The following is a 27,313-nucleotide window of genomic DNA, read 5'->3' as shown; positions in this document are numbered from 1 at the left end:
GTAAATATATTCAATTACAAGTATGTATGTGGAAAGGAAGTGCACAGAATGGACCATCAGAACTCCAAAGACCCAGAAATGTCCAAACTACTCAAAAGTCAGCACACTGACAATGAACTGCAGGAGAAATAACATAGCCTACCATAACCACAGAAACTCGGACAGAACTGTTCCGATGAGGCCGTTGATAATGATACACAACAGTACCACTTTGTTGGGAAACTCAAAGTCCTCAAAGCCAGTATAATGCAGTAAGAAGAACCCTGGCCATAGGAGCAGCAGATTAAACAGACCTACAAAACCTGAGGAGAAAAGAGACAAGTTAAAATCATGACTGACTTCAATTTTCCAAACTTAGCAACACTATGAGAAACATGAGAGCCCCCAAGGGGCTTCAGTGAGTTGCTTAATTGGAGGAGGTGTTGGTTGACTATCAGTTTCTACAAACAGATCAATAGCAGGAAAATACCACACCAAGCACTGGTAACTGGTAACTGCAGCTTGGCTGGGGAGCCAGCTCGGCCAGTAAAATGCCTGCTGCTCAAGCCAGAGTGGAATCCTCAGCAGGCCCTCGCTGCACACTGGCACGCTCATCTCTGTGGACATGCAGGCATGGCTCCCTAGGACCCACTAGCCAGTTAGTCTGGCTGAATTGTGAGCTCCAGAAAGCTCAGTGAGAGAGCCTGGAATCCATAATATTAGAAAAATAAAATAAAATCATGTGGAGGAGAAAAAAAATGCCTCCATATTCTCTCAAAGAATGACCTATGGATTTATAATGTCAAGTAAATAGCCTAAAAGATTAAACATGTACTTGCCAAAGAACATTGGAATATCCAATTTATCTTCTCTGTCTACCTTTCTCTTGATCATCACAATGTAGACAGCATAGAACATAGCTCCAGCAAGGGACCAAATGGAACCTGTAAAAACCAACGCACGATTTAAACTGTTGCCTCCATTCAGAACTCATTCAACATATCCTACTACATACACTGAGAGTCTGATAATACACTGATACTAAGTAAAGAAATGAGCACGCACAAATGGAAAACCAAAACTAACTCATTCCATCCAGATCCTCCAGCAGGGTAGGAAGGGACTGAATGGATTAACCAATATAAGCAAAAGCATTTGCCTTGGAGACCTAACCAAATAACCACACAAATTCTAACAGTGAAAGTCAGGTAAGTAAGAGTTTGTCTTTATTTTGAAGCACACACTTCCTTTTTTCTCTACATCACTGATTCTTAACCTTCCTAACACAGTTCCTCATGCTGTGGTGACCTCCAAACATAAATCCACTTTGTTGATACTTCATAACTGTAATTTTGCTAGTTATAAGTCATAATGTAAATATCTGTATTTTCTGACCTCTGAAGTCTCAGTGACCTCTGTGAAAGGATCATTCGACCTCCAGCAGCTCACAGGGTGAGCAACAGCTGCTCTGCCTTGAACCCCTTTGACACACACACACTATTGTACAATCTTACAGGTGCTTCTTTCCACCTCTAACCCACTGCGTGACCTTGTTCTTTCCATCCTTCCATGTGAACACAGATTCTCCACCACCACATCCATAGGTCCCACCGCTTCCTCTAGCATCCATCCATCCTTCCTTCCTTCCTTCCTTCCTTCCTTCCTTCCTTCCTCCCTCTCTCTCTCTCTCTCTCTCTCTCTCTCTCTCTCTCTCTCTCTCTCTCTCTCTCTCTCTTTCCTTCTTTCGATTGTTTGTTTTTGTTTTTGTTTGGGGTTTTTTGGTGTTTTTTTGTTTTTGTTTTTTTGTTTTGTTTTGTTTTTTGGTTTTGTTTTTATTTTTTCGAGACAGGGTTTCTCTGTGTAGCCCTGGCTGTCCTGGAACTCACTCTGTAGACCAGGCTGGCCTCGAACTCAGAAATCTGCCTGCCTCTGCCTCTCAAGTGCTGGGATCTTGGACAAATGGATGTATCTGGAGGATATCATCCTTAGTGAGGTAACCCAATCACAAAAGAAGTCACTTGATATGCACTCCCTGATAAGTGGATATTAGCCCAGAAACTTAGAATACCCAAGACACAATTTGCAAAACACAAGAAAATCAAGAAGAATGAAGACCAAAGTGTGGATACTCATTCCTCCTTACAATAGGGAACAAAACACCCATGGAAGGAGTTACAGAGACAAAGTTTGGAGCTAAGACGAAAGGATAGACCATCCAGAGACTACCCCACCTGGGGATCCATCCCATAATCAGCCACCAAACCCAGACACTATTGCATATGCCAGCAAGATTTTGCTGAAAGGACCCTGATATAGGTGTCTTGAGTGAGGCTATGCCAGTGCCTGGCAAATACAGGAACACAGGACCCCCAGTGGAGGAGCTAGAGAAAGTACCCAAGGAGCTGAAGGGGTGTGCAATCCTATAGGTGGAACAACAATATGAACTAACCAGTACCCCCAGAGCTCATGCCTCTAGCTGCATATGTAGCTGAGGGATGGCCTAGTCGGCCATTCTTGGGAAGAGAGGCCCCTTGGTCTTGCAAAATTTATATGCCCCAATACAGGGGAATGCCAGGGCCAAGAAGTGGGAATGGGTGGGTAGGGAAGCAGGGTTGGGGGAGGGTATAGGGAACTTTCGGGGTAGCATTTGAAATGTAAATAAAGAAAATATCTAATTAAAAAAAAAACAAAAACAAAAAAGGCGTGCGCCACCACTTTCTACTCTGCTAAGTCTCCACTGATTTGTCTTCTGCTTTAGAGAATGTAACCTTTACTAATGTTAAATACAGTATTGCGGGTTGGGGACAGAGCCCACAGGCTTGAGGAAGTGAGTTTGAATGCCCATGACCCACATCAAGTCAGACGTAGAGGTGCTGCATCTTTAATCCCAGAACTCCTGCAATGAGATGGGGGACAAAGACAAGACTCCCAGGACATTTACAAGCCAGCAGCCAGACATACACAGTGACAACTAACAAAAAAGCCCATCGAAAACATGGAAGAAATCAAGGACCAGCACCTGAGGTTGTCCTCTGACCTCTACTCAAGCCTTGTGTTACACATGCACACCCACGTGTACACAAAAAACACACCGTATATGCAAGCAAAGGTTAAAATATGTCTTTAATTTCTTCTCTAGTGGCTTTATTTTATAATTCTCCTATTTTATTTTAAACCAAGAACTCTTTGCAAACTACAAACATATATGCATATAATTGGTTGAAAATGTACAATATAATGTGAGTCTCACAGTGTGTGAATAATTATTCTCTGTCTTGATTAACTCGAGTTCAATGACCATTATATAAGCCTTCAAAAACAATTCAACAATGTGCCAAGTAACCATACTCAATAGTTTAAGCTACTCAGAAGAACAATATTTAAGTCTATTTCTATTATTATCAAAAAAATTTTTAAAGATTTATTTATTATATGTAAGTACACTGTAGCTGTCTTCAGATGCACCAGAAGAGGGCGTCAGATCTCATTACATTAAGGATGGTTGTGAGCCACCATGTGGTTGCTGGGATCTGAGCTCAGGGCCTTCGGAAGAGCAGTTGGTGCTCTTAACCACTAAGCCATCTCTCCATTCCCTATTATCAAAAATTTTAAAGCCTGTTAACAAAATCTTGTGCTCAAAAAACAAATGTATATTGTGTTTTACATACACAAAGTGACTCTGGGTCAGAAAGAGGAGATATAGGTCAAAGCACAGGTGACTAGGCAGTAACCACAAAGAGTTTGGTAAACACTGCTCTATTCCATGAACTTCAAATATCTAGAGAAGTTAACTAATTTGAGCTCTAGTTACCTTTGGTTTTGCTAAATGTAGGCAGTGGATCAAAATTCAATGTTGTCTATCATAGTGACTGCTAAGAAAAGGAACAAAAGTAGATGTAAAAACTAGTGGATTTAAAAAAAATAGTGGATAAAAGTAAGAAATGCAGGCACAAGGGAGGGAGCAGAGACTGAGGGAATGGCCAACCAATAACCAACCACCCAACTTGAGACCCGTCCCATGGGCAAGCACCAATCCCTAACACTATTAATGACACCCTGTTATGCTTACAGACAGGATGTTGTCCTCTGAGAGGCTCCACCCAGCAGCTGATTCAGACAGATACAGACACCCACAGCCAAACAGTGACTGGAGCTTGGGGACTCTTGTAGAGGAATAGGAGGAAAGATTATGGCCCCTAAGGGGATGGAAACGCCACAGGAAGACCAACGGAATCAACTATCCTGGAACCTTGGGGCTCTCAGAGACTGAAACACCAACCAAAGAACATCCATGAGCTGGACCTAGGGCTCCTCACACATATGTAGCAGATGTAAAACCTGACCTTCATGTGGGTCCCTGACAACTGCAATAGAGGCTATCCCAAAAGCTGTTGCCAGTACTTGGGATATGTACTTCTAGCTGGGCTGCCTTGTCTGGCCTCAGTGGAAGGGGATGAGCCTAGCCTCACAGACACTTGATGTGCCAGGGTTGGGGGGACAACTAGGGGGCTCCCCACATGCTCAGAAGAGAAGGGGAAGGGGAATGGATAAAGGATTGTGTCAGGGGGTAACCAAAAGGTAGGCAGTGATCAGGATGTGAAATGAATAAGTAATAATAATAATATAAAATAAATAAATGAATTTTTAAAAAAGAGAAGGCCTTCCTAGATTAGGGAATTAAATCAGCTATAGTCTGACTTCTTACTCTACTTTGAAGATATAGGGACTTATTTTCTATCCACATTCATTTTGTGCAAAGCTATATTCTTAGTACAGTGTGTTTGCAAGTTATTGGACTTGTGATTAAATAATAAATAATACTTACAACTCTCTTTTAAAAAAAAGTATGACAACAGGATATTTCTCTAACCTCCAAGTATCTCCCACAAGCTGCTTACTACTTCAACAATTAGTCACCTTGCCCTGGAATATCCTGACAGACACTATTTTAGTACCTATATCACTAGCAATAAGTTAAAGCAATGCCATGGGTCATCGGAGAAAATGCAGCAACACCAGTCACATCAGGAAATATTGCTGTCATGATATTACTACCGATTTGGACATCATCAATTTAACTAGAAAGAATTCTAGACAGAACCCAACTCAAACGGAGAAACACTGTGCAAGATGAATGAGCTGTACACACATAATCTGACATAATCGTCAAAGTCATAGAAGATAAATAAGACTGCATTAGGGCTCCTACTGAAAGATCATTAGGGACCAAGAAAACCAAATAAAAATCAATAAACGATTCCAGGCCACTAAAATACACTGTAGGAAATTATGGCTATGTTAAGAATTGGTCTATAGTTCATATCAAAATTAAGTGTACAGTATAGTAGTAACTGCTTATGAAAGGTACAGAAGTAGATGAGAAAGTTAGTAAGTAATGTTAACTCTTTTTTTTTTTTTTTTTTTTTTGGTTTTTCAAGACAGGGTTTCTCTGTGTAGCCCTGGCTGTCCTGGAACTCACTTTGTACACCAGGCTGGCCTCAAACTCAGAAATCCTCCTGCCTCTGCCTCCCGAGTGCTGGGATTAAAGGCGTGCGCCACCACGCCCGGCTAATGTTAACTCTTGATTTCTGTAATTGCTCTGTGGTTAAATAAGTTCACATATGGAGAATTTGGTTGAAGCTTACATAAGAATTCTATTAACTGCCTTTTTTTTTGGTATCACTTACAAAGGAAAAGTTATATTAAAAAAAGAAAAGAAAAAAACTTTTTAAAAGACCCTGTTACTGGGTTAGCAAAGTGCCTCAGCCAGTAGAGAAGTGCTTGCTTCCAAGCCTGGAAACCTGAATTCAATCCCTGGGACCCACAGTGAAAGGATAGATTTATTTCTTATAGGTTGTTCTCTGACCACCACATGTAAGATGTGCAACATACTCAGACACACACACGTGCACACACACGTGCACACACACGTGCACACACACACATGAAATGAATGGAATAAGCTAAGAGCCTGCTAGTGCCCAGGCTGTGTGTGCATGCATCTGCAGGCCATGCAGGAAGCACAAAGCCTGCCTAACCGCCGTAGCAGCAGGGCAGTTGGGTTCTTACCTATTGTGTCTCTTCCAGCAGACTTTTCAGACCCAGACAGGTTCACCAGCACCACACCTCCAATGCTGTGAGAGCAAAACTCGTTAATGATGAGCAAAATAGTAAGCTCCTAAGAGACTAATCATCAAGATTAAACACTAAGAACCCATCTTAACTTCGGGTAAAACTGTCTGAGAACTTGGTGATTTCATTGATGAGTGCTCATGAGCTCATCAGCACAGTACAGTAGAGCTGCACGGACAGCCAGTCCTCACAAATGAACACTGATGACTTACAGGAAGCAATTCTTACTAACAGCCCATTTTGCATGGGAAAACTGAGGCCTGAAGAGGTAAGGTGTCTTGACAAAGACCACATAACAGGGATGGGACACAGGCAGCCTGGCCCCGGAGTCCATCATGCTTACATGTCTTTTAGTTAGGGAGAAGGGATAACTGGTCATCCCTTCGCCAAGCCTTCTTTCAGAGAGAGAAATAAGCCAAACCCATATAAAGCTAGAAATGGCACTCTTCCTGCAGGTGAAACCTAAACAGAAAAGCTGTCTTACACATTTGGCCAGTCCTGTTAACCACATGGTTTTAATGGGCAAAAGGAAGACACCTGAAAGCTGTTGAGAAGCCAGAGGACATTGATTCATCTAACTTACTTGTTGGGAATCTAGAATGAGCAAAATAGTGTGGGAACAAGATGAGTAGTTCTAGTCTTCAAAGAGCCTGCAAGGCCTTCTGATTTCCGGGGAGCTTATTAGTTGTGTATATATTTTTTAAATAAATGAAAATGCTGCAAATTTAAAAGATAGTCCGATTCTCTTGTCTACTACCCAAAGGACTCTGACACATTTGAGGAGCAGTAGAAAAAAGAAAATGCCTTTCCCTTATTGAATTATTGAATTACTGTGGTTAGAAGTTAAACAGAATACTCCTTACAATGGATCTTTCTACTCTTAGCATCAGATTTCCTGCTATGACCACTGTTTGGAATAGAGTCAGCTGTTGTTTACCAGTTCCCACAATATAACAGAAACCACTTCTCCATCCAGAGGCTGGTGCCATGAAGGTGCCTAAATATACTGAGCACAAGTTGTTCTTTGAAACAGTTTAGAAGTTTGACCTCATCCGTCTGCATAACAGTCCCATGAGACAAATTCTACTGTGATCTTCAGTTTGCAGAGGAGGGAACAGGCAAGAGGTTTTAAAGTAATGTCCAAGATCTCAAAACTAGAAATAGAAGTGGGACTCGATCACAGACAGCAAGATTTCTGAGCTCATCAAATGTTTTTCAAGGCTGTAGCTATATCAGACTCTATGTGCAATTAAAAAAAAAAAAAAACACCTCAATCTCATTGTTTGAGGTCAATTCAAAACAAAGTAAGTACTAAATAGTGCTTGTTAGAGTTTTCTTAAGAGTAAGGTTACACACACAAAATAAGTTTCAATTATCTTAAACTACAGCTAAAACTTCATTTTTTAAAGGACGGAGAGTAACTACTTTTGACTTGTGGGACATGTGGTTTCTCTTACAACTCTACTGCCCCATGGCAGCCACAGATGATAAGCAATTGAATGAAAATGACTGGGTTTTAATAAAACTTTATTTGTAAGAACTGGTAGGCAGCTGACTTTAGTTTCCTATTCTCCATTCTTAACCCACTTTAACAAGAAGTAATATTCTCTCAAAGTACTTGCAAGTTCAGCAGTTTATATCCATTCCCTTCATTATCCAATGATACTAAGAAAACTTGTATCACATGGTACTGTTAAAAGTTAGCATATATTTCTGGTAAAATTTAAACCTCATTTACTTCTTCAATAAAAATGTATTATATTTCCAAAATACAAAGATGTTTGGCTAAAACACTAGTCATGCATACAAAAGAATATTTCCGTGGTAGTTATGAAGACTAAATGTACGTTAGTTGGGTCAACCAGAGTATCACTAAAACAACCTCGATTAGCTTTCCCTTGTGTCCACAAGCTGTAATATACAATACAATAAGAGTGATCAGTCTTCTACACTTGCCAAGTTCAAGTCCCTCAGATACTTTATAGACACTGCTCCAAACTACAACAAGCAGAAAGCTATGGTTTTCCTAACTGCAGCAGGGCTTAGGGAAGCAGCAGAACTCTGACTCAGTCTCAGCTACTACTGCTAAGAAACAGTTTCATCATTAAGTGCTTCTGTTACCTCTTTTGCTGTCTCATTGTCCAAAAATAGCAGGTTTGTCAAAGTAAAGCCTCTCCTTTGAGTACTATCTACAGGGAAAGCCCTCTGCTAGGCTCTTGGCAACACACAGACCATGAAGCCAAGTTTTAGCCTTTAAAAATGTACAGCCCAGCAGAGAAGACAGGAGAAACCAGCTCACAGTTACATATGAAAGACTGAAATGTAGTTATTAACAATGTGGCTGCTGTGCCCTGAGATAAAACTGCCAGATGAATTAAACAGAAAGTGAAAGATCACTACAGGCTAAAATAACTGGGAAAGACTCAATTTGGTTTCTAGGAAAAAAGAACAAAGCGAAAACAACATAAAAGGGGGATTTGTGTCAGGAAAGGAGATGGGCAGCTGATGATTACATTCACTGCTAAATGTGAACGTGAGTCCAATCCTTAGTAGTTTCTCAGTCAGTGAGAACCAGTGAATGGGCACCACAGCTGTCCTGAGATCTTTCCCTCCAGCTACCCTAGAGGACACAGAGCTAAACAGCATCATGTCCACAGAAAGCCTTCTTTGGTCTCATCTTTCTTTGCTTCTCCATTACAACATAAATTAAATTGTTCCAACATCATATTCTAAAGACCTTATTTATGTTTGTGTCTACCTAAGGGTATGTGTCCATATATTTACAGGTACATATGCCTGTGTGCAATGAGAGGCCAGAAGAGGGGATTGGAGCTGTTAAAGAAGGCACTACAGGCTTTGTGGAATGGTCAGTTTGATGCATGGGTGCTTACATCTGAACCCCAGTCCTCATAACTGTCCTAGTAAGCTCTCTTAAGTGCGGAACCATCTTTCCAGTCCAAATACCATATTTCTAAGCAGAGTAAACTAGCATATGTTATTCTTACCTTAAAATTACAGCTAATAGTTTAGAGAGGGTAAACCTGTCTCCGCTGTTACTCGGAAATACAGCTGCAAGGATTAAAGTAAAAAGTCCTACAGGGAGGAAGAGAAGGACAAAAGATGCTGGTAAGATTACTTGCTACTCACATTCCTCATCACTAACACCAAGGGTGACACGAGCAAATCACACACCGAAATTTTTGTTCTTTTCTTTTGGTTTGGTTTGATAACAAAGGGTAACTTTGAGACACAGCATTTTCTCTGTGAGGTCCTGGCTGTCCTGAAACTCATTCTGCTCTTCAGGCTGACCTGCAACTCATGTAGATGTATATAGCTGCCTCTGTCTCCCAGACGCTGAGACTAAAGCTGCCTACCACCTTGCAGAGCTACATGTACCTAACTTTTAAGCTAATTGTTTTTCTATTTTAAACGACTGATACTGCATTTACTTAAGTGGAAACGTTCAAAAGTCAGACTAAGAACAGCTTCTAAACTAAGCCACATTTATTCCAGCAGTACAGATAAGGATAGGCCTACTTATTTTTAAACTAGTAAGTATGAGGTTGAGCCTGCAGAGTAACTCCATGACCTCATCGCAGTCATGCCCACGTTCTAAGGTTATTTCCACAGCTTCAAAAATACATTTTATCTTCCAGACTTGGAAGGTGAGTCAATGTTAAAAATAAAACCCCCATTCGAGTGCAAGCTTTAGATATGAAATAAGTGGTAGCATTCAACCGAAAGGATCTAGAAAAGGACCTCTGGAAAGGAAACCACAGGGTAAGACGACCCTCAGGGAGCTAGGAGAGAGACCCTTCATACACCGCAGGGCAAAAACCACACAGGGCCAGGCATGGTGGTGCAGCCCTTCAATCCCAGCACTCGGGAGGCAGAAGTAGGCAAATCTCTGAGTTCGAGGCCAGCTTGGTCTACTGAGTGAGTTCCAGAACAGTCAGGGCTACACAGAGAAACCCTGTCATAAAAAAACAAAACAACAACAAAAAACAAACAAACAAACAAAAAAACCCACTGGGATTCAAGGCAGGGTACATGCCCAGCAAGCACAAACCTAGAAAATGTTTGTGCATTTCAGGATAAAATCCAGAGGGCCATGTATTCATGGGAGAGTGAGTGGCAGGCATGCCAAGTGTGCACAGGCCCAGGATTGATCTGAGCACTGAACAGACAGAACAATAGCCAAACACAGAACCACGAAGTACTTGAGGGATCACCAATAGTTTAAAGTTCAGGCAGTAAACTATAACCATGCAAACATGGTTATACATGAACCATACATGGAAGACAGGCACAGGCAGGAGGATTGCCACAAGTTCAAAGCCAGCCTGGTCTACACAATGTAACAGCCAGAGCTAAATAGGAAGAGTCTCAGCAACAGCCCCTTCCCCTCCCCTGCAAAACATTAGTTATAATAACTAATCTACAGCAGAACTAAAGCAAATATCACTAGTGATACATGCATCAATTTATAAAGCAAATTCTGAAGACACACTTCTTACCAGAAGTTGAAGACAAAATATTCACTATGGCAACCTGTGTGTCTGAAAGTGCTTCTTGGTATGACAAATTTGCCAAAAACCACTAAACAAAAAACAAAGAAAAAAAGAAAGTGAAACCTCATGAAATATATTTATATCTGTCAATATCTGTCAGTCCAACTTACAGTCCCTTCATCAACCCTCCTAAGCACTGTTATTATATGAGGTTTGTTTAGTTTTTTTTTTTAAGATTAATTTATTTATTACATATACAGTTTCTGCCTGCATGTGTGCCTGCAGGCCAGAAGAGGGCAGCAGTCTCATTACAGATGTTTGCGAGCTACCAGTAGTTGCTGGGAACTGAACTCAGGACCTCTGGAAGAGCAGCCAGGGCTCTTGACCTCTGAGCCATCGACCAGCCCATTGTTTGTGTTTTTAAGATTAACAAGAGCAATCATATGTCTATGTGTGTATCTGTGGTGGGGTGTGGGAACTTGCATACAGTGCCAGCAGAGGTGAGAAAAGGATGTCAGATCCCTCAAACTGGAATCATGTTTGTGAGCCACCCAATGTAGGCACTAGGAACTAAATTCTAGTCCTCTGCAAGAGCAGTATGTGCTCTCAACCCTGAGCCATCTCTCCAGTCCCCATAAGTGGTTTCAAAACTGTTTTTTGAAAAAAAAAAAATCTCATGCCCCAAAATAAAAACAAGTACTAATAGTCATACCTAAGATGTTGCTATCTGAATCTCTGAAGACTCTAAGCCAGACACAGTGGCACAAACCTGTGAGCCCAGCATTCAATATCAGGAAGATAACACGTTCCATAGGTTGAAGACTAGCCCATGCTAGTGGGAACTTGTCTCAAAAGACAATGTACATAAATTGCAATAAGAATAAATAAATAAATAATCTTAAAAATTTTAAAAACAGAACTTGTCTAGCATGCAGATCCTGGGTTCAATCTCCAGTATCACCAACAAGAAAAAAACTAATGGAACTTGGTAAAAAAAAAAAAAGAAAGAAAGAAAGAAAAAGTATTCAGAGCTGGAGAAAAGGCTCAGCAGCTAAGATCACTTGTTGCTCTTGTAACTTCAGCTCCAGGGAATCTGATACTGTCTTCTGTGTTCAAGCACATGCACACACTGCTCATACATATATGCACATACACACGCACGCACACACACATTTAAAAAAAATCAGCATTCAGAGATTTAAAAAAAAACAGCATTCAGAGATTTTGTGTGTGTGTGGAAGAAGGTAAAGGAGAGCTTGAATATCAATTCAACTTTAACATTTGTTTATTCATGCACCAATCGTGCTTTATTGGATTCATCTAAGTTAAATTCAAATTTTGGGAAACTGTCTTACATTTAACCACAGGGACCCTGGAAAGATGGGTTAGTGGGTGAGAGTGCTTGCATTGCAGACCTTTGGACCTGAATTCAGATTCCACACTCATGTAAAGAAGCTAAGCATGGTCATACTTACCCCTGCAATGACAAATTCCAAAGGTAACAAATTGTGTGCACATGCAGCTGTGTGTTTATGCAGGTGTTGTGTTCTAGGACTGCTGGGTTAAAATATCTTTATTACGTGGGGTGCACCTTGCTTATACATATGCACATGGAAGCCAGGCATGAGATGTGGCTGTCTTTCCTCAGGCACTGCCCCTCATTCACTGAGACAGGCTGTCTCACTGGCCTGGAACTCACTGAGTAAGCAGGCTAGCTGGTCACTGGGCCCAGGGATCCATGTCCCTGCCTCCCTAGCACTGGGGTTACACGTGTGCAGCGTCACACCCAGCTGTTTTACAGGGGCCAGCAATGGAGCTCAGCTCCTTGTGCTCACAAGGTAAGCACTTTACCTGCTCAACTCTCTCCCAACCTTAACTTATAATTCTTTGAGGTATGGTAAGTAGTCATTAAGTTTGATATTCTAACACCCCAGATTTCCAGACAGCAGTTAAAAAAAACTATCAAGAACTCTAGTAACCTTACATTTCAATGCTGCATTGCTGCTGGTATGTGCACCATCTTAAATAAGGAAGAAAGAGAACAGGGCAGGATGGCCCAGCAGGTAAAGCCCTGCCATGCAAGCCTGACAACTTGAGTTCAATCCCAGAACACACACAAATGTGGAAGGGCATAAGTGACTTCCTCAAGGGGTCCTCTGACCTCCACATGCCCGCTATAGCAACCCCTCGCTCTCCCCCCCACACAGCACACACATGCACAGCAATAGTAAATCTTAAAAAGACACTTACCACAAAGCAAAAAAAAAAGCTAATTTTTGCTACTTGGGTTGCAGTCAATTTCCCTACAGTCTTCAGTATGGATTCTTGGTCTTTCACAGTGGGATAAGACATCCGAGAGAGCTTGGCCTCTAACGCATGGCTCGATGGGAGCTGGCGAATCTCCATGATATTGCTGAACCTTACACGGGACTTCTTGGGAGCTAAAACAGAAAACAATACAAAACATTAAATGAACCCTCAGATCCAACATAAATTAAACAGAATGTTTAATTTTATCATAAATGTTGACTATTCTGTTCACTTATGATCAAAGGTAAGACAATAAAAATACTAGTTATATTATTACCTGGGGCAACTTTGCTTAGTCAAAAGAACTAATAGGAAAAAAATGGTTTAATCTATAAACTGTTCTAAAGAGTTTAACTAGGATGAGCAAGATGGTTAAGTGGGTAAGCCCTGCCATTGAGTTTGATTCCCCAGGACCTACATGGTGGAAAGAAAGAACTGACTCTTTTAAGTTGTTCTCTGGTCTCTATACAGGAATACAAAATAAATTTTAAAAGTAATTTTAAAAATTTAAACAGCCTGAGGGGCTGGGCGTGGTGGTACACACCTTTGATCCCAGTACTTGAGAGGCAGAGGCAGGTGGATTTCTGAGTTCGAGGCCAGCCTGGTCTACAGAGTGAGTTCCAGGACAGCCAGGGCTACACAGAGAAACCCTGTCTTGAAAATTAAAAAAAAAAAAAAAACAGCCTAAATTATTAAAAATCCCTACAAAAGGTTTACAGTAGTATATATACATGGCCACCTGGTTCAGGGTTTTACTATGCTTATTATTTTAGCATTTACAGTAAATCATTATTTTGATTATTCTTCATGGCTAGCTAATTTGTGAAAACTGTTTTCCTAGGCAAGCATTCAGAACATTTCTCTGCAGTCTCATGCCTTGCAAAGGAAGCAACAGATGAACACTGTGCCTTATATTGAGGCTGACTTACTGAAGTAACTCACAGAGCCAGGTGGTGGTAGCACAGGCCTTTAATCTTAGCACCTGGAAGGCAGAGGCAGGTAAATCTCTGAGTTCGAGGCCAGCCTGGTCTATACAGCAAGTTCCAAGAACAGCCAGGGTCACATAGAGAAGCTCTGTCTCAAAAAACCATAAATAAATAAATAAATAAATAAATACAACCAAAATAATCCAAAAGACTCGCAAAACTCTTACAATGTTTAATATTGTATTTGGGTATTTTTCTATTTGTGAAAATACTGCTCATTTAGATAAATAAATAGAAAGTGTGTGTACACACACACATGCACACACAATTGAAATTGTGGCTCCACTGATAGTTGATAGAGTACTTGACTAGCTGGGCTCTTGGGTTCCATTCCCAGCACTGACTAAACCAAGCATGACAGTATGTGCCTATAGTCCTAACATTCAGGCTGCACAGTTGGGCCACTTGAAGTTCAAGATCCTCCTTGGCACATGGTACAACTGACTAGTCTAGGCTACATGAGATTCTGTCTCAAAGGAAAATGAATACATAATTTATATATGTATATATAAACATATTCATTCACATGAATATATATTCATCCATATAAATGTGTTAATTCATATAATATATTTTCACATGATATATTGATGATTAAGAAGAAGAAGAAATCATGGAGTTTCCTTGATTTTGGGGAAATATTTCCAGTTGAATTAATACAGAAATTATATTGTATCAGATTCACAATGCAGTCAAACTTCAGAAGACTGAAGGCCATGTCAACCCCCACACAAGTCAAGACACCATGTGAGCCCAGTGAACTCACAGTGGCTTTAAGGAAGCTAACTCTCCACTCACTCTCAAGCATGGAACCCTGACCGTAACTCACTCTTTTCGGTCCCAATGTTTGTGCTCTCGAGCTTCTCACTTGGGAGATCATGAAACTTCACAGGAACATAAAGAGGTTCACTCTAGAACGCAATGTAGACAGAAACAAACATAAGCAGCAAAACCCAAAGCCAATCAACTGGGCAGATTTAAGTGCAAGGCACGCAGACACAGGGTCCATCACACCTATCTACTCAGCACCACTCCCCCAGAAACTGGGAAAGGAAACCCAACCAGTCCACATAGGCACAGGGACACAAAGGAACCATTTTAAAGTAGAAATGTCAGCCCTAACACAGCTCATCAGGCCAAAGTACTTTCTGTGTAAGCCTAATGTGGTGGTTAGAGTATGTTTGGCACAGGGAGTGGCACTATTTGGAAGTGTGGCCTTGTTCAAAGAAGTGTGTCATTATGGATGGGCTTTAAGACCTTCCTCCTAGCTTCCTGGAAGCCAATCTTCTCCTGTTTGCCTTCTGAACAAGATGTGGAACTCTCAACTCCTTCTCCAACACCATGCCTATCTGGATGCTGCCATGCTTCCTGTCTTGATTATAATGGACTGAATCTCTGAACCTGTAAGCCAGCCCCAATTAAATGTTGTCCTTTATAAGAGTGCTTCAGACCCTGAAATCTGCAGTAAAAGGAAAGAACCAACTCCCCCAAATTGTCCTCTAAGCTCCCCATGCACACACACATGTGCCTCAACACTCCCTCAACAACTACTACTACTACTACTACAATAATAATAAAAAAATTTAAAGTTTAGAAGTGAAACTTGGTATCTTTTGCACATTCTGACATCTAATACCTCTGTATCATAAAAATAAGCCTCTTTTAGGCAACAGAAAATGTTCTGCCTCTTCTCATTCTTCAAACATACATACACAGCACTCTGCTGGAATGCCCTGCTACCTGGGCAGCTGAAGAGGAAGGAGCGTGGAGCCAGCCCATGCAACAGTGTGAACCCTTGCCTCTCCCCACAAACAAACCAAACAAAATAACTCTGAGCACTTCCTAAACAGGCACTGTTCTAAGTCCTATGAATGGGAGTGAGTAAACCAAGTTTCTTCCCCCAAGAAGAAACACACAGACTAATGGGGAAGGCAACTAAGGAACAGATATTCAAAGATATAGTATATCTGTATTTGTCAAATTATTTTACTATACATAAGATTTAACAACAACAACTATTTGGTGGAGGGGTAGAGGTATGGGGTGTATGTGTCTGTGTGGGTACAGGTGTGGAGGTCAGAGATCAATGGCAGTTACTAGTTCTCAGGTGCTGTCCATCTGGTTTTTTGAACTCTCTCTCACTGGGACGTGGTGCTCACTCGTTAGGCTGGCTGGTCACTAAGCTCCAGCTAGCTTCCTGTCTCTGCCCCTCTGCTGGGATTACAAACTCCTGTTTTCACACCTGGCAATTTACATGGACATTGAAGACTGAACTCAGGTGTTCATGTTTGTGTGGCAAGGACTGTAGCAACTGAGCTACCACCTGAATCCCAAATCAGCAATTCTTGAAAACCTTTAAATGATTAAAAGATGGAAGGAGAATCTGCTGCCAGTCAGTTCTTACAAAACAGTTAAAATGTCTTTCTCTTTCTCTTTCTCTTTTAGTCAAGGCAAATGATTTGACATTATATTACTGATGCTTATGATCTCAGACAACAAACAGCTTTTCTCAAAGTCTCATAAAGGCTTCACAACATCTTCACACAAATGAATTGTGTGTATCTGTTTGACACACAATATAGTTTAACCTCAGATAAACAAACAACAATAACACAAGAGCCATATTTTAAAACTTGTACTAGAAGGGCCAGTGAGATGGCTCAGCAAGTAATGACGACGTAAGTTTCATCCTCAGTCTCCCTCAGTCTAACCCCTCAGTCTCCCTAAGGAAAGGAAGTGATTCTTCCAAGAGCACACAATGCAGAGCTGTATCTCTCACATAAGCAGGGTGGCAGCAAATCTGTCTGGGCTCTTCCTGCTATGGCTGGATGAGAAAGGCAGCACTCACCAAAGAACTACTCATGCTTGTATCTGTTGTGCACGCAGCAAAGTAACCTTCAGCATCTGCAAACTAAACACAGAGAACAGGACATCAAACTCATGGAAGCTCGTCATCACGCCCGGCTATTCAGAGAGATCAAATGAACACAAACTAAAGTCCAGAATAAACTTGTGCATCTATTGTTCTCAACAACAGCAGCCAATGCCAAGGGTGCAGCCATGCAAAGTAGATCTTATCATCTTGTCTTTGGTGATGAAGAAATTGAGGCTGGCTATTTCATCAAAGTAGCCGAGCCTGGATTAAAAGCTCAGTGAGTCATGTAAGGCTAAAGCACAGCAAGTCCTTTCATTACACTACTGCAATATTTCAGACAGGCAGAGAAAGATGGGTGAATTAGTGAAAGAAGACAGAAACCCCCAGTAGTGTCATGAGACTAGTGTGTAACAGAGCTCAGGGACTGGCCTACACTGTAGAGCTACTTAACACTGTGAAAGTACAGTTACACTTCATAACCCTGCCACTCTACCAGGAAACTACGATTTAAGCCCACAGAAACTAACAGAAAAGTAGATCACAGCTACTAGCAACTAGGAAGGGAAGACCAGGGATGCTTTTCCCTTTTCTGTGTTCGAATAAAACTGTATTTAAGAGGTATTTGAGAGGTTAGAGAGATTAGAGATTCTTATTTAATAAGTACAAAGTTTCTATTTGGAATGACAAAAAGAGTCCTAGAGATTGACAGTGCACAGCAAAGCACTTAGTGCCACTAAACTGTACATGAAACAATTGGTCCAAATAATAAATTTTATATTACATATATTTACAATAGTAAGAAGGAAATAGATAAAATTTGATGCTACTTCTATTTACTACAGGAGTGGAAAGAGAAATTGTTTTTAAAGAATGAGTAGAAATGACAGTTTAATACCCTTCTCAAAAATGTAAGCTGACTATTACACAGAGTTAAGTTGCTACATACACTGCCATATTTATCAACATTGTGGATGAGCACCTTACAAAGCATCCATGAAGAATGTTATTTAATTGGCCAAATATCCGACATGCTGAATAAAAATTTTTCACTTAATGCATAAAACTGAACTGCTTCATTTTCCAGTTCACTTTACAGCTCATTACATGACTCATCCAAACTGCAAATGGCTAAAGACATTAGATACTATTTGTAGGCATTCCTTTCTTCATCCTCTCCTTAGACATGGATGTTGTCTACTTCAATAATCATTAACAACTCAAAGATATCAAAACAAAAGGGACAGAAAGTGACATACACTTTTGATTCCTTACGAGATATTCTACTGCCAAGTTGGAAGAATATGTTTGAATGTTTAGACATAGGCTAGAGGTCAGTCACTGGTTAAAAGTGCTTTCTCCAGAGCTATAAGGATGGGAGTTCAGATCTGAGCAGCGATTAACAAGTAAGGCTTCTCATAAATGCTTGTTAAATCCAGCTCTGTGGGACTGGACACCTGAATCTGACCTCTGTGCATGGACACCTGACAAATGTATGCATTCCTCCTCCTCCTCCTCCTCCTCCTCCTCCTCCTCCTCCTCCTCCCCCCCCCCCTCTGCTTCTGTCTCTGTCTCTCTGTCTTTCTGTGTTTCTGTTTCTTTCTCTCTCAGAGACACACACAAATAAAATGCATCTTAAAAATAAAACAAAATTTGTCACAAATAGCTTCTGTTTGTTGTCTTTGTGAGGGAGGGGGGATGTTGGTTTTGGTTTTTGGCTTTTCAAGACAAGGTTTCTCTTTGTGGCCTTGGCTCTCCTGGAACTTGATGTGTAGACCAAGCTGGCCTCAAACTCAGAAATCTGCCTGCCTGTCTCTGAAGTGCTAGGATTAAAGGTGTGCCCCACCACTATCTGGCTTTTTTTTTTAATAGTCTACCATCACATACTCAAATGAACACTTAACTGACTATAAGAAAACTGATCTACCACTAAACAGAAAAAGTAATACTTAACAGACAAAATTGAAAACTTACAAAAGCAGCAGGCTTCCCTCTAAATCCTCTTGTACACTGTTGCCTCCAAGGCTTCCAAATAATGAAGCCCAAAAGGTACAGAACAAACATGGATGTTTTCGCAAAGGTGCTGAAGAATGGCTTGTTGTACTGCGTGAAGACATACTGTAGAGAGAAATGTTACACAAACAACCTTAAGAGGTTTAAAATCTTGCTACCTGTCTCCATCTTTGCATCTTTAACTCTTAGAAGTCCATATGAGCAGGAAAAGCCAAAGAAAACAAGACATGAAGTCCATCTCTGAATGTTGTATGTGCCTTGCACACAAGAGGTAATATTGTCAAATGAAGCAGCAACAACCATTTAAAAAGGGGCAGGGGTGGGGTTCAGTCTACTGAAAACCTATTATGCAGGAGTATCTGTGTTAGAAGTTAAAGAAAGCTAAAGCAGTCTTCCCAGCTCCTGAGGAGACACATACATGAAGACATGTACTAAGTATCACACAAGGGTTTCAGGGGTCATGGAAGTACCAAAGCGAGAAAAAAACAGGTAGAGGGTTATAGAAGTCTTTGTCTGTCTGTCTGTCTGTCTGTCTGTCCGTCTCTCTCTCTCTCTCTCTCTCTGTGTGTGTGTGTGTGTGTAGGTGCATGTGTTTGTGGGTAGACACGTGTGTGCACATGCTCATGGATACCAGAAGACAAGACCCAGTGTCATCTTTGAACATATCTATTGTGTAAGCCATGGTTTGTCACTGACCTAGAACTCACTGAGCAGACTAGGCTAGCCAATGGTGAATTTTACTTTTTTAATTGTGTGTGTGTTGGTACTGGTCAGCCAATAGCTTGTAGGAGTTGGTTCTCTTGGTTTATTACATGGGTCTATGGGATAAAAACTAGGCAATTGGGCATAGTGGCAAGCACCTCTATCTACTGAACTATATCCAATGGCATCACCCAAAATAGCTGTGCAGCCATTATATGCCTCCTGTCCTGATGTCATAAAGTACCCAATACTACCAAGATATTCTTGCCAAGAAATGAACCTACATCAAGCCCTAACTCTATTTTATATGAAGTGGAAGAACAAATTAAGTGACAGGCTAAGGAAACAATGAGCAAGACCAAGCAGGTGAGGTGTCTCCCAGGACGAATGACCTAATTTCTCTAATACACAAAGGCAAAGCAAACAGGGAGTGGCACACAGTAGAGAGGTGCAACAAAAGTCATGTGGATCTAAGCCTAACTGGGTTGTGTGTGTGTGTGTGTGTGTGTGACCCTGATACGTCAGGAAGAACGTGACTATGAACTAATCAGCATGGGATTTTTAATAAATGATAGTTCATTTTATTAGATGTGGTAATAGCAGCAATTATGCTTTTAAAATAAAAATAATGTGATTTCCAGTGAGATAAGTAGAGAAAAAAAATGATGTAGTCAGAGTTTGCATAAACTATTCCAGGACACCTGGGATGAACATAGTTGATAAGATTAGAAAGACTGACCACTGTTAAAGCGATGCGTCCTGGGGTTTATTACACCATTTTAGTCTCCCCCTTTTCATGTGTATGTCTCTAGTGTGTCTGGGGTGTGCATATGTGTATGGGTACTTGTGTGCACAGGTGTGTGTGCAGATGTCTGAAGCTGATATTCCGTAGCTTTCTCCATTCCTAACTATTTGTGGAGGTAAGGTCTCTCCCTGAACCTATAGCTTGCCGATTCCAACTAGTCTAGCTAGGCAGTTTGTCCCTGGGACCCCTGGCCTCTGTCTTCTGGATGCTGGAATTACAGGAAGCCACCACACCTGTCTGGTTTTTACATAGTTTCTAATGATCCAAACTCTGGTCACTCTGCTCATGGGGCAAGCACTTTGTCCTGAAGTCTGGTATGTTTACTTGACTGAAGATTTAAACCTGTTCTATATACTCTAAGATAACAAGTTTGTAATTTTTTTCACTAAAGCACGTTATGTGTTTAAAAACTAATTTCTTTTCTAGCTCTTTTAGGTATAACGACAGTGGGACACTATACAGAGTCCCAGTATGTAAGAGGAAATGGCCTGGATTAAATAGTGAGTTCCAGACCAGTTTGGGCTACACAAGGATAACCTGCCAAGAGAAAATACTAAAAACTGAATATGCAAAAAGCACCCTAAAATATGTATTCTGCATACAATATACTGCTTCAATAACTTTTCTAACTTTTGGAGATTTGCTAAATTAGAATAAAACTACTGCTCCCATGCTCTAAATCCTTCCTTTGGAGTAGCAGGAGTCGGGGTGACAGAGTCTCACTGTGGGCAGGAACTCACTATGCAGACGAAGCTGATGTGGGAACTCAGGGAGATCTGCCAGCTTCTGCCTCCTGAGCACTGGGATCTAAAGGCAAGCCTAGTTTCGGTCTAAAGCTTTTTATCGGATAAACAAAACAATTTATTTAATGCTGCAAAATGTAAAAGTTAGCTTTAGGAACCCATCAACATGAAAGTGATTTCTCGGAAGCAAAATTATGAAATGTGAATCTAAAAGGTTACAGAATAGTTTTCAAGTGAAAAGCAAAGTGTCTGTGGTATTCCAGAGCCAAATCTCAGAAGGGCAAAAGATTATTTACTCACAAGACATAACCGCAACTATTGGCCTAGCTATAATGTGAGATCCAGGATATCAAATGGTCTGTTCTGACATTTAAAGCCATTTTATAAACATACGTTTATAAAACGTAGATATTTCCTTATGACTGCAATATGTGAAGCCTAAGTGATTAATTCTGAAAATAAAAGTTGTGACAGCCGGATGGCTCAGTAGGTAATGGCTCTTGCTACCAACCCTAATAACATGAATTTGATCCCTGGACCCATAAAATAGAAGGAGAAAACAGACTTCCACAAGTTGCCCTGTGAACAAATAAATAAACAGAATAAACAAAAGTACCCTAAAATACATATTCTGTATACAACATAATGCCTCAATAACTTTTCTAACCTCTAGATATAAATTGTTAAATTATAATTTAATCTACAACTTTTGTGTTCTAAATCCTTGGCACATTTACACACACATACATCTAAATAAATAAGTAAATAAATAAATGTAATAAAAACTATAAACAACAAAATTGTTATCTTCTTCTTACAAGGATCATTAACAAAAAAGAAGTATACAAACTCAAAGTAAAATTAGCTTATAAACTCAAAGTACCACACTACTCCCAATGAGACATCGATTAACAAACAGCTTAACTGAAGCCAAACACTGCAATTTTGATAAAAATGTGTGACTCAGTAAACACACAAGTGTGGATTCACCAGTGTATGCATGTGGATAACAGTGGCTTATACATGAAAAATCTGATGACTTATGTTTATTTTCCAAAAATACCCTCTTTTTCAAATTTATTCTTATGTATCAAGAATCTACTAAGCTATATACCCAGACCCTTACTTTCTACTGTCCCTCAATGTTTGTTCCCTAAAAAACAGTATTTATGAAGAAATAAATTCAATTTTGACTAACACAAAACCACCTTTTATGTAATTAAAAAAAAATCTTCTGAGATATGTTTCCTACAAATGTGAGAAAGCTGTAGGTAGGACTGTAGAAATGGCTCCATGATTCAAAGAGCTTAGTATTCCTTCAGAGTTTAGTCCCCAGTACCCACGTTACAGGACTAACAATTATCTAAGTTCCAAGGACTCAGATGCCCCCTTCTGGCCTCCACAGGCACGTGTGCACACATGTGCATATATAGACACACATACACACAAAGTTTTTGTACCTTCAGAAAACAACAAAGAGCATCCTGTCAATTTTTACTTTAAATGACACTAATTCAGTACCAAAGAAAAACAAAGAATTCAACAATATTTAAAATACTGATGTTAGAAGCATGAAAATACTATAGCTTGACACTATATGTTATCCTACATCATTAGCAAAATCCTCTAGGTCCATGTTAATTCTATCACAGTGCAACATCATTGGTGGAGAAATACATACCGAGGTGAGTTCTGAGGATGCCACCCATATCACATCAACCAGCAGGAGAATCACTATCCCCAGGGCCATTCGCCTGCGCTGACTGAAACCACTGCTCTGGGAATTCACACGGTTCATGATAAACACATAAACCATTTGCAGTCTGTTAGTTTAGAAAACAGAGATCTCATTAGAGCCTCTTTGAGAAGAACCACATAAAAATTAGAAATCCAGCCCAAGGAAACAAGAGACATTTGCTAGTAGTCTCTGCTTTTTACTGATAACATGAGAATTTACCTTGTTGCAAGGGCTTCTCTGAGATCCTCAAATGCAATGCCTGCAAAGCGGGCAGAGCCCAGTCCAAATGGAGGTAAAGAACTCAGCCCACCTAAAACAGCACCACAGAAATAACGCTTAGGGAAAGTTCAAGTGTAAAATCACATCTTTTCCACTCTTCACCTTCAAGGACTATCAAAATGTATGCAACAGAAGCCACCCTGGGGACATGTAGCTTAGTAGTGCAATGCTTGCCTAGCATGCATGAGTTCTTGGGTTGCATCCCAAACACTTCCCAAACTGGGCACAGTGGCACGTGTCTATAATCCTAGCACTTGGAAAGTGTGGGGTGTGGGGGGAGGGGAAACCAGAGAATCAGAAGATCAAAGTCAGTCAGAATACATACTGAGTTCAAGGCCAGCATGGGCCATATGAGACTGTGTCACAAAATAATAACAACAGCAAAACAAATACAAACAAGAAATCCCATGCTAGCGGTGTCGCTCAGCTAGTAGAGTGCGGAACCAGGCCATAAGCCTGGTGTGCTGGTGCATGCCTGTAAGGCAGAAGACAGAAGTTCAAGGTTACCCTTGGCTACAAAGTGATTTTTGAGACCAGTCTCGGATACCTAAGACCTGTCCCCGACCTGACACCTCCCAGCCCCCCAAAAATAAAAGGTTATACTCAAAGAGGTCCTGGGTACCAGGCGGGTAAAAAAAACGAGAGAGAGAGAAGAAGATTCCACATATGGCACATTGAAGAGTGCTGTAAACGGATCCTCGAAGTCTCATAAACAGAACTCTCTAGATTCTCCCTTCAGGACATCCGCCCCTGGCAGTCTAGACACGCGTGTCCTTACCCCCCCATCTCCAGGGGATTCAGCTCGCTGACAGGAAGTGATGTGCGAGGGTCCACTCCCCTCACGTGAGAACCAGGATCATCCTCGCTCCCCACCCGCCCAGTCACGACAGAAAACAGCTGGCACAGGGAAGCCGCCCCTTGGCGAGGGAAAGACATGAGGAAAACCCAGCCTCTTGCCTCGTGAGGGGCGTGAGAACTCTGACCCGTCCTCCCTGGCCGCGGACGCCGGCCCACCGCCTACCTGGCCTTCCTGCCCCTCGATGGAGTCGTGGCGGCACCATGAGCGGCCCCGGCTCGGCCCGCCGCCCAGAGCCGCCGCCTCACACCGCACGCACAGACCCCAGCATCGTGCCCCACAGCAAGCCCAACTTAAGAAGCTGCGCTGCCCCTCGGCTCAAGGCCGCGGCTGTCACAGCACTCGGCCCCGACGGAGGGGAGTGACCCAGGCCACCGGACGGCGCTGGCAGCGAGAGTCCTGGAGGCCCGGATTGCGGCCGCGGCCCAGGCCCCGCCCCCGGCCGGTCAGCCAGCCAGGCCACGCCCACTGCTGGCCAAACAAGCCCATCCCACGGCTGGCCAACCGGCAGGCCCCGCCTCCTGCCCGTCAGCCAGTCAGACTCCACCCCCGACCTATTGACCACCTAGAGCTGCCCTTTGAGCAATTAGCTAGGCGAGATCCCAGTCAAGCTCCGCCCCTGGGTAGCGAACCTGGCAGCGCATCCCGGTAGACAGGAACCGCTCCGGGTACCCTGGACCCCATCCTGGAGACTCTAGGCCCCCAGCTTGTCCACCAACTAGGTGACATCCTCCCCATCACTCAGTGAGTCAACCGGTCAAGCTCAGCTCTCAGTTCGTCCACCCGGCGTCCATTCTGCCTCCTCCCCCAGTTGACAATCCATACCCTAGGCCTGGGTGGTCTGCCCAGAGCCCCGCCCCCCAGACAGCCCGGCAGTCCCCGCCCCTGTCCAGTCAGCTTCAGCGGCCCCGCCCCCTAGCCCAAAGACTGCGGGCGCGCAGGTTACGTCACGCCGGACGCGACTTCGGACCGGGGGAGGGCACGTTTCCTGGTTCTTGTTGCCGTAGTGTGGACGCCAGCCTTGAACAGGCTTGTGGCTTGGAGTCGTGACAGTGGCGCGAAGGAACAGAGAAGGGAAGAGAACAGAGCGGAGAGGGCGGGGATGTCTAGAAGAGGGAGAACCCAGCCCTGGCAAGGCTGCCAGACTTCCCCACTGCCCCGCCCTGAAGCGAAAGCTGACTGCACCATTTCTTCCAGTGTTTAAGCAAGCATTTTCCAGTAGCCCTTTCTAAAATCAGGCAGTGTAGCTTGGCGCCCCGTTGGATTCCTAGATCGTTTTTGTCCGTAAACTAGAGCTTCATTCTTGCAGTTAGAAGTTGTAGACCAGGTTATTCATCTCCCTGGCCCTCACTTTTTTTATGGGAAGAAAAAAACAAAAACAAAGCCATAAAACCATGTGAGTGCCTCGGCTGTATGTTTACACCCAGTATACATACATTCTCAAACAAATCAGTTCAGCCTGTGACACATAAGACCTCCACAGATGCTAACCATGGGTTTTTGTTTTATGGGTATTGAAGCTCCCATAAAATTGAAAAATTGGCCAGGATCCTGATTTATATTTAGATTAACACGAGACTTAAGGCTTCTGTAGCCACAATTGCATTGTTAGCATTTTTATCAAATGAGGCAAGGAAATATTTTTTTCTCATGTAGTCACTGTGTTTCATCCTTCTCTTTTAACTTTGTCTACAAAGTCTTATGACTAAAATTAAGATGGACATTTTGTGATCTGGTCGGATTCTAAAAAACTCCTGGCATCAAACACTTCTAGTCACTGAGAAACCCACTGCTGGAACAGGAGAGATAACTTAGTGGACAAAAGTCCTTGCTGTGCAAGCATGAGGTCCTGAGTTTAGATCCCTAGCGCCCATGTAAAAAGCTGGGCTTGGTCATGTGCACATTTGCAACCCCAGCACGATGAGAGGCAGAGATGGAAGGATCTGTCTTGCTACTTGCCAGACACTTCCGGTTCAGTAAGGAGTAAGGAGAGTGACAGAGCAGGATACCTAATGGTCTCTGGCCTCTGTCTGTACACTCCTGCACACAAACAAACACAACTTGCTTGGTCATTCAGTTAAGAACAAATGATTAAGCATACTGTAGTGGTTTGAATAAGTTTGGCCCAGGGAGTGGCACTATTTGGAGATGTGGCCTTGGAGTAGGTGTGTCACTGTGGGGGTGGGCTTTAAAACACTCTCCCTAGCTTCCTGGAAGTCAGTATTCTCTTAGCAGTCTTCAGATGAAGAGGTAGAATTCTCAGCTCCTCCTGCACCATGCCTGCCTGGATGCTGTCATGCTCCTGCCTTGATGATAATGGACTGAACCTCTGAACCTGTAAGCCAGCCCCAATTAAATGTTGTCTTTATATTGTTGCCTTGGTCACGGTGTCTGTTCACAGCAGTAAAACTCTAACATTCTATCTGTTTTTACCTGTTTAAAATCTGATCCATCCTCTTTCTAAGTATTGGCTGGCTCCATCAACTCCCAAGAAAGTGCGCCGTCTTTAAAAGGAAAGGGAAAAAACTTATCATTCAGAGTACATAGCCACAGTGTAGCAAGTACTTGAAGTTACTGTACTACATAGTAGGTATTTGGTTATACCCATACACCATATTATTCCAGCACAAGCTTTTCCGTCTTTTAACATCTGATATAGTGAATCAGTCAAGATCAAGAGTCAAGGCCATACATGATGGCATATGCCTTTAATCCCAGTGCTTTAATTTCAAGGTCTACCTAGTCTACATAGTGAGTTACAAGACAGGTAAAGCTATATAGTGAGATGAGAGAGAGGGAGAGAGGGAAGGAGGGAGAGAGAGAGAGAGAGCCAGCCTGGAAACTACTATGAGGACCAAGCTGGCCTTGAAATCACATAGATCTGCCTGCCTCTCCATCCTGAATGCTGGGATCAAAGGTATGTGCTACCACACACCCAGCACATGGGTTTTAGTTCTGAAAACTTATTATAGAATATTGAGGATTATTTACAGTGTGCCTTAGATTCTCCATATATAAATATGGATTGCTTAAAATGACAGCACCTACACACAAGCTACTACTATTACTACGTATTCCTAGAGCATCTGCTAAAGGACAGTGGTGACAGTGTTTGTGTGTGGAATAAAATCATTCTAGGTAGATTATTTTCATGCACTCTCAAAACTAATTTAACTATTCCAGTAATATTTTCCTCCAGCTGTCTTAGGGAAATTCTCTAAGAGTGCTCCATAAAACCAGGCTTATCTGGCTAGATAGTTTGTTTTGTTTTTGTTTGGGTTTTTTGTTTTGTTTTGTTTTTTGTCAGCTTGGCACAATCCAGGATTATCTGAGGGAGCTGGGAAAGTGCCCCCATCAGATTGGCCCTTAGGGTATTTTCTTAATGAC

The 27,313-nt window shown here is 41.9% G+C and overlaps 1 protein-coding gene across 4 annotated transcripts in view; it reads right to left on the bottom strand.

The window, feature by feature from the left end:
• Slc35f5 (solute carrier family 35, member F5) overlaps window positions 1-24,848 on the bottom strand; it is a 35,307-nt gene extending 10,459 nt beyond the window's left edge. Inside the window, exons 1-12 of one of the 4 annotated variants that reach the window (XR_001778392.2) lie at window positions 24,559-24,848; window positions 23,011-23,101; window positions 22,735-22,876; window positions 18,765-18,908; window positions 16,767-16,829; window positions 14,748-14,829; window positions 12,873-13,063; window positions 10,629-10,710; window positions 9,117-9,204; window positions 6,049-6,113; window positions 819-923; window positions 143-302 (exon numbers count right to left, since the gene is read on the bottom strand). Coding sequence is in view for 3 of the 4 variants with exons in the window: in NM_001356294.1 (NP_001343223.1) it covers window positions 143-302; window positions 819-923; window positions 6,049-6,113; window positions 9,117-9,204; window positions 10,629-10,710; window positions 12,873-13,063; window positions 14,748-14,829; window positions 16,767-16,829; window positions 18,765-18,908; window positions 22,735-22,876; window positions 23,011-23,101; window positions 24,559-24,664 (1,319 nt within the window). In the remaining variant the exon portion in view is untranslated. Of the gene's footprint in view, window positions 1-142; window positions 303-818; window positions 924-6,048; window positions 6,114-9,116; window positions 9,205-10,628; window positions 10,711-12,872; window positions 13,064-14,747; window positions 14,830-16,766; window positions 16,830-18,764; window positions 18,909-22,734; window positions 22,877-23,010; window positions 23,102-23,848; window positions 24,061-24,091; window positions 24,375-24,558 lie in introns of those variants that run through there. The other 3 variants (NM_001356294.1, NM_028787.5, XM_006529912.4) reach the window with 3 other exon arrangements.
• Window positions 24,849-27,313: the final 2,465 nt, after the last annotated feature.

This window comes from Mus musculus, chromosome 1, assembly GCF_000001635.26.
Source record: "Mus musculus strain C57BL/6J chromosome 1, GRCm38.p6 C57BL/6J".
NCBI lineage: Eukaryota > Metazoa > Chordata > Mammalia > Rodentia > Muridae > Mus > Mus musculus.
The sequence above is the reverse complement of the archived record's forward strand: the minus strand, read 5'-3'. Positions and strand labels throughout refer to the sequence as shown.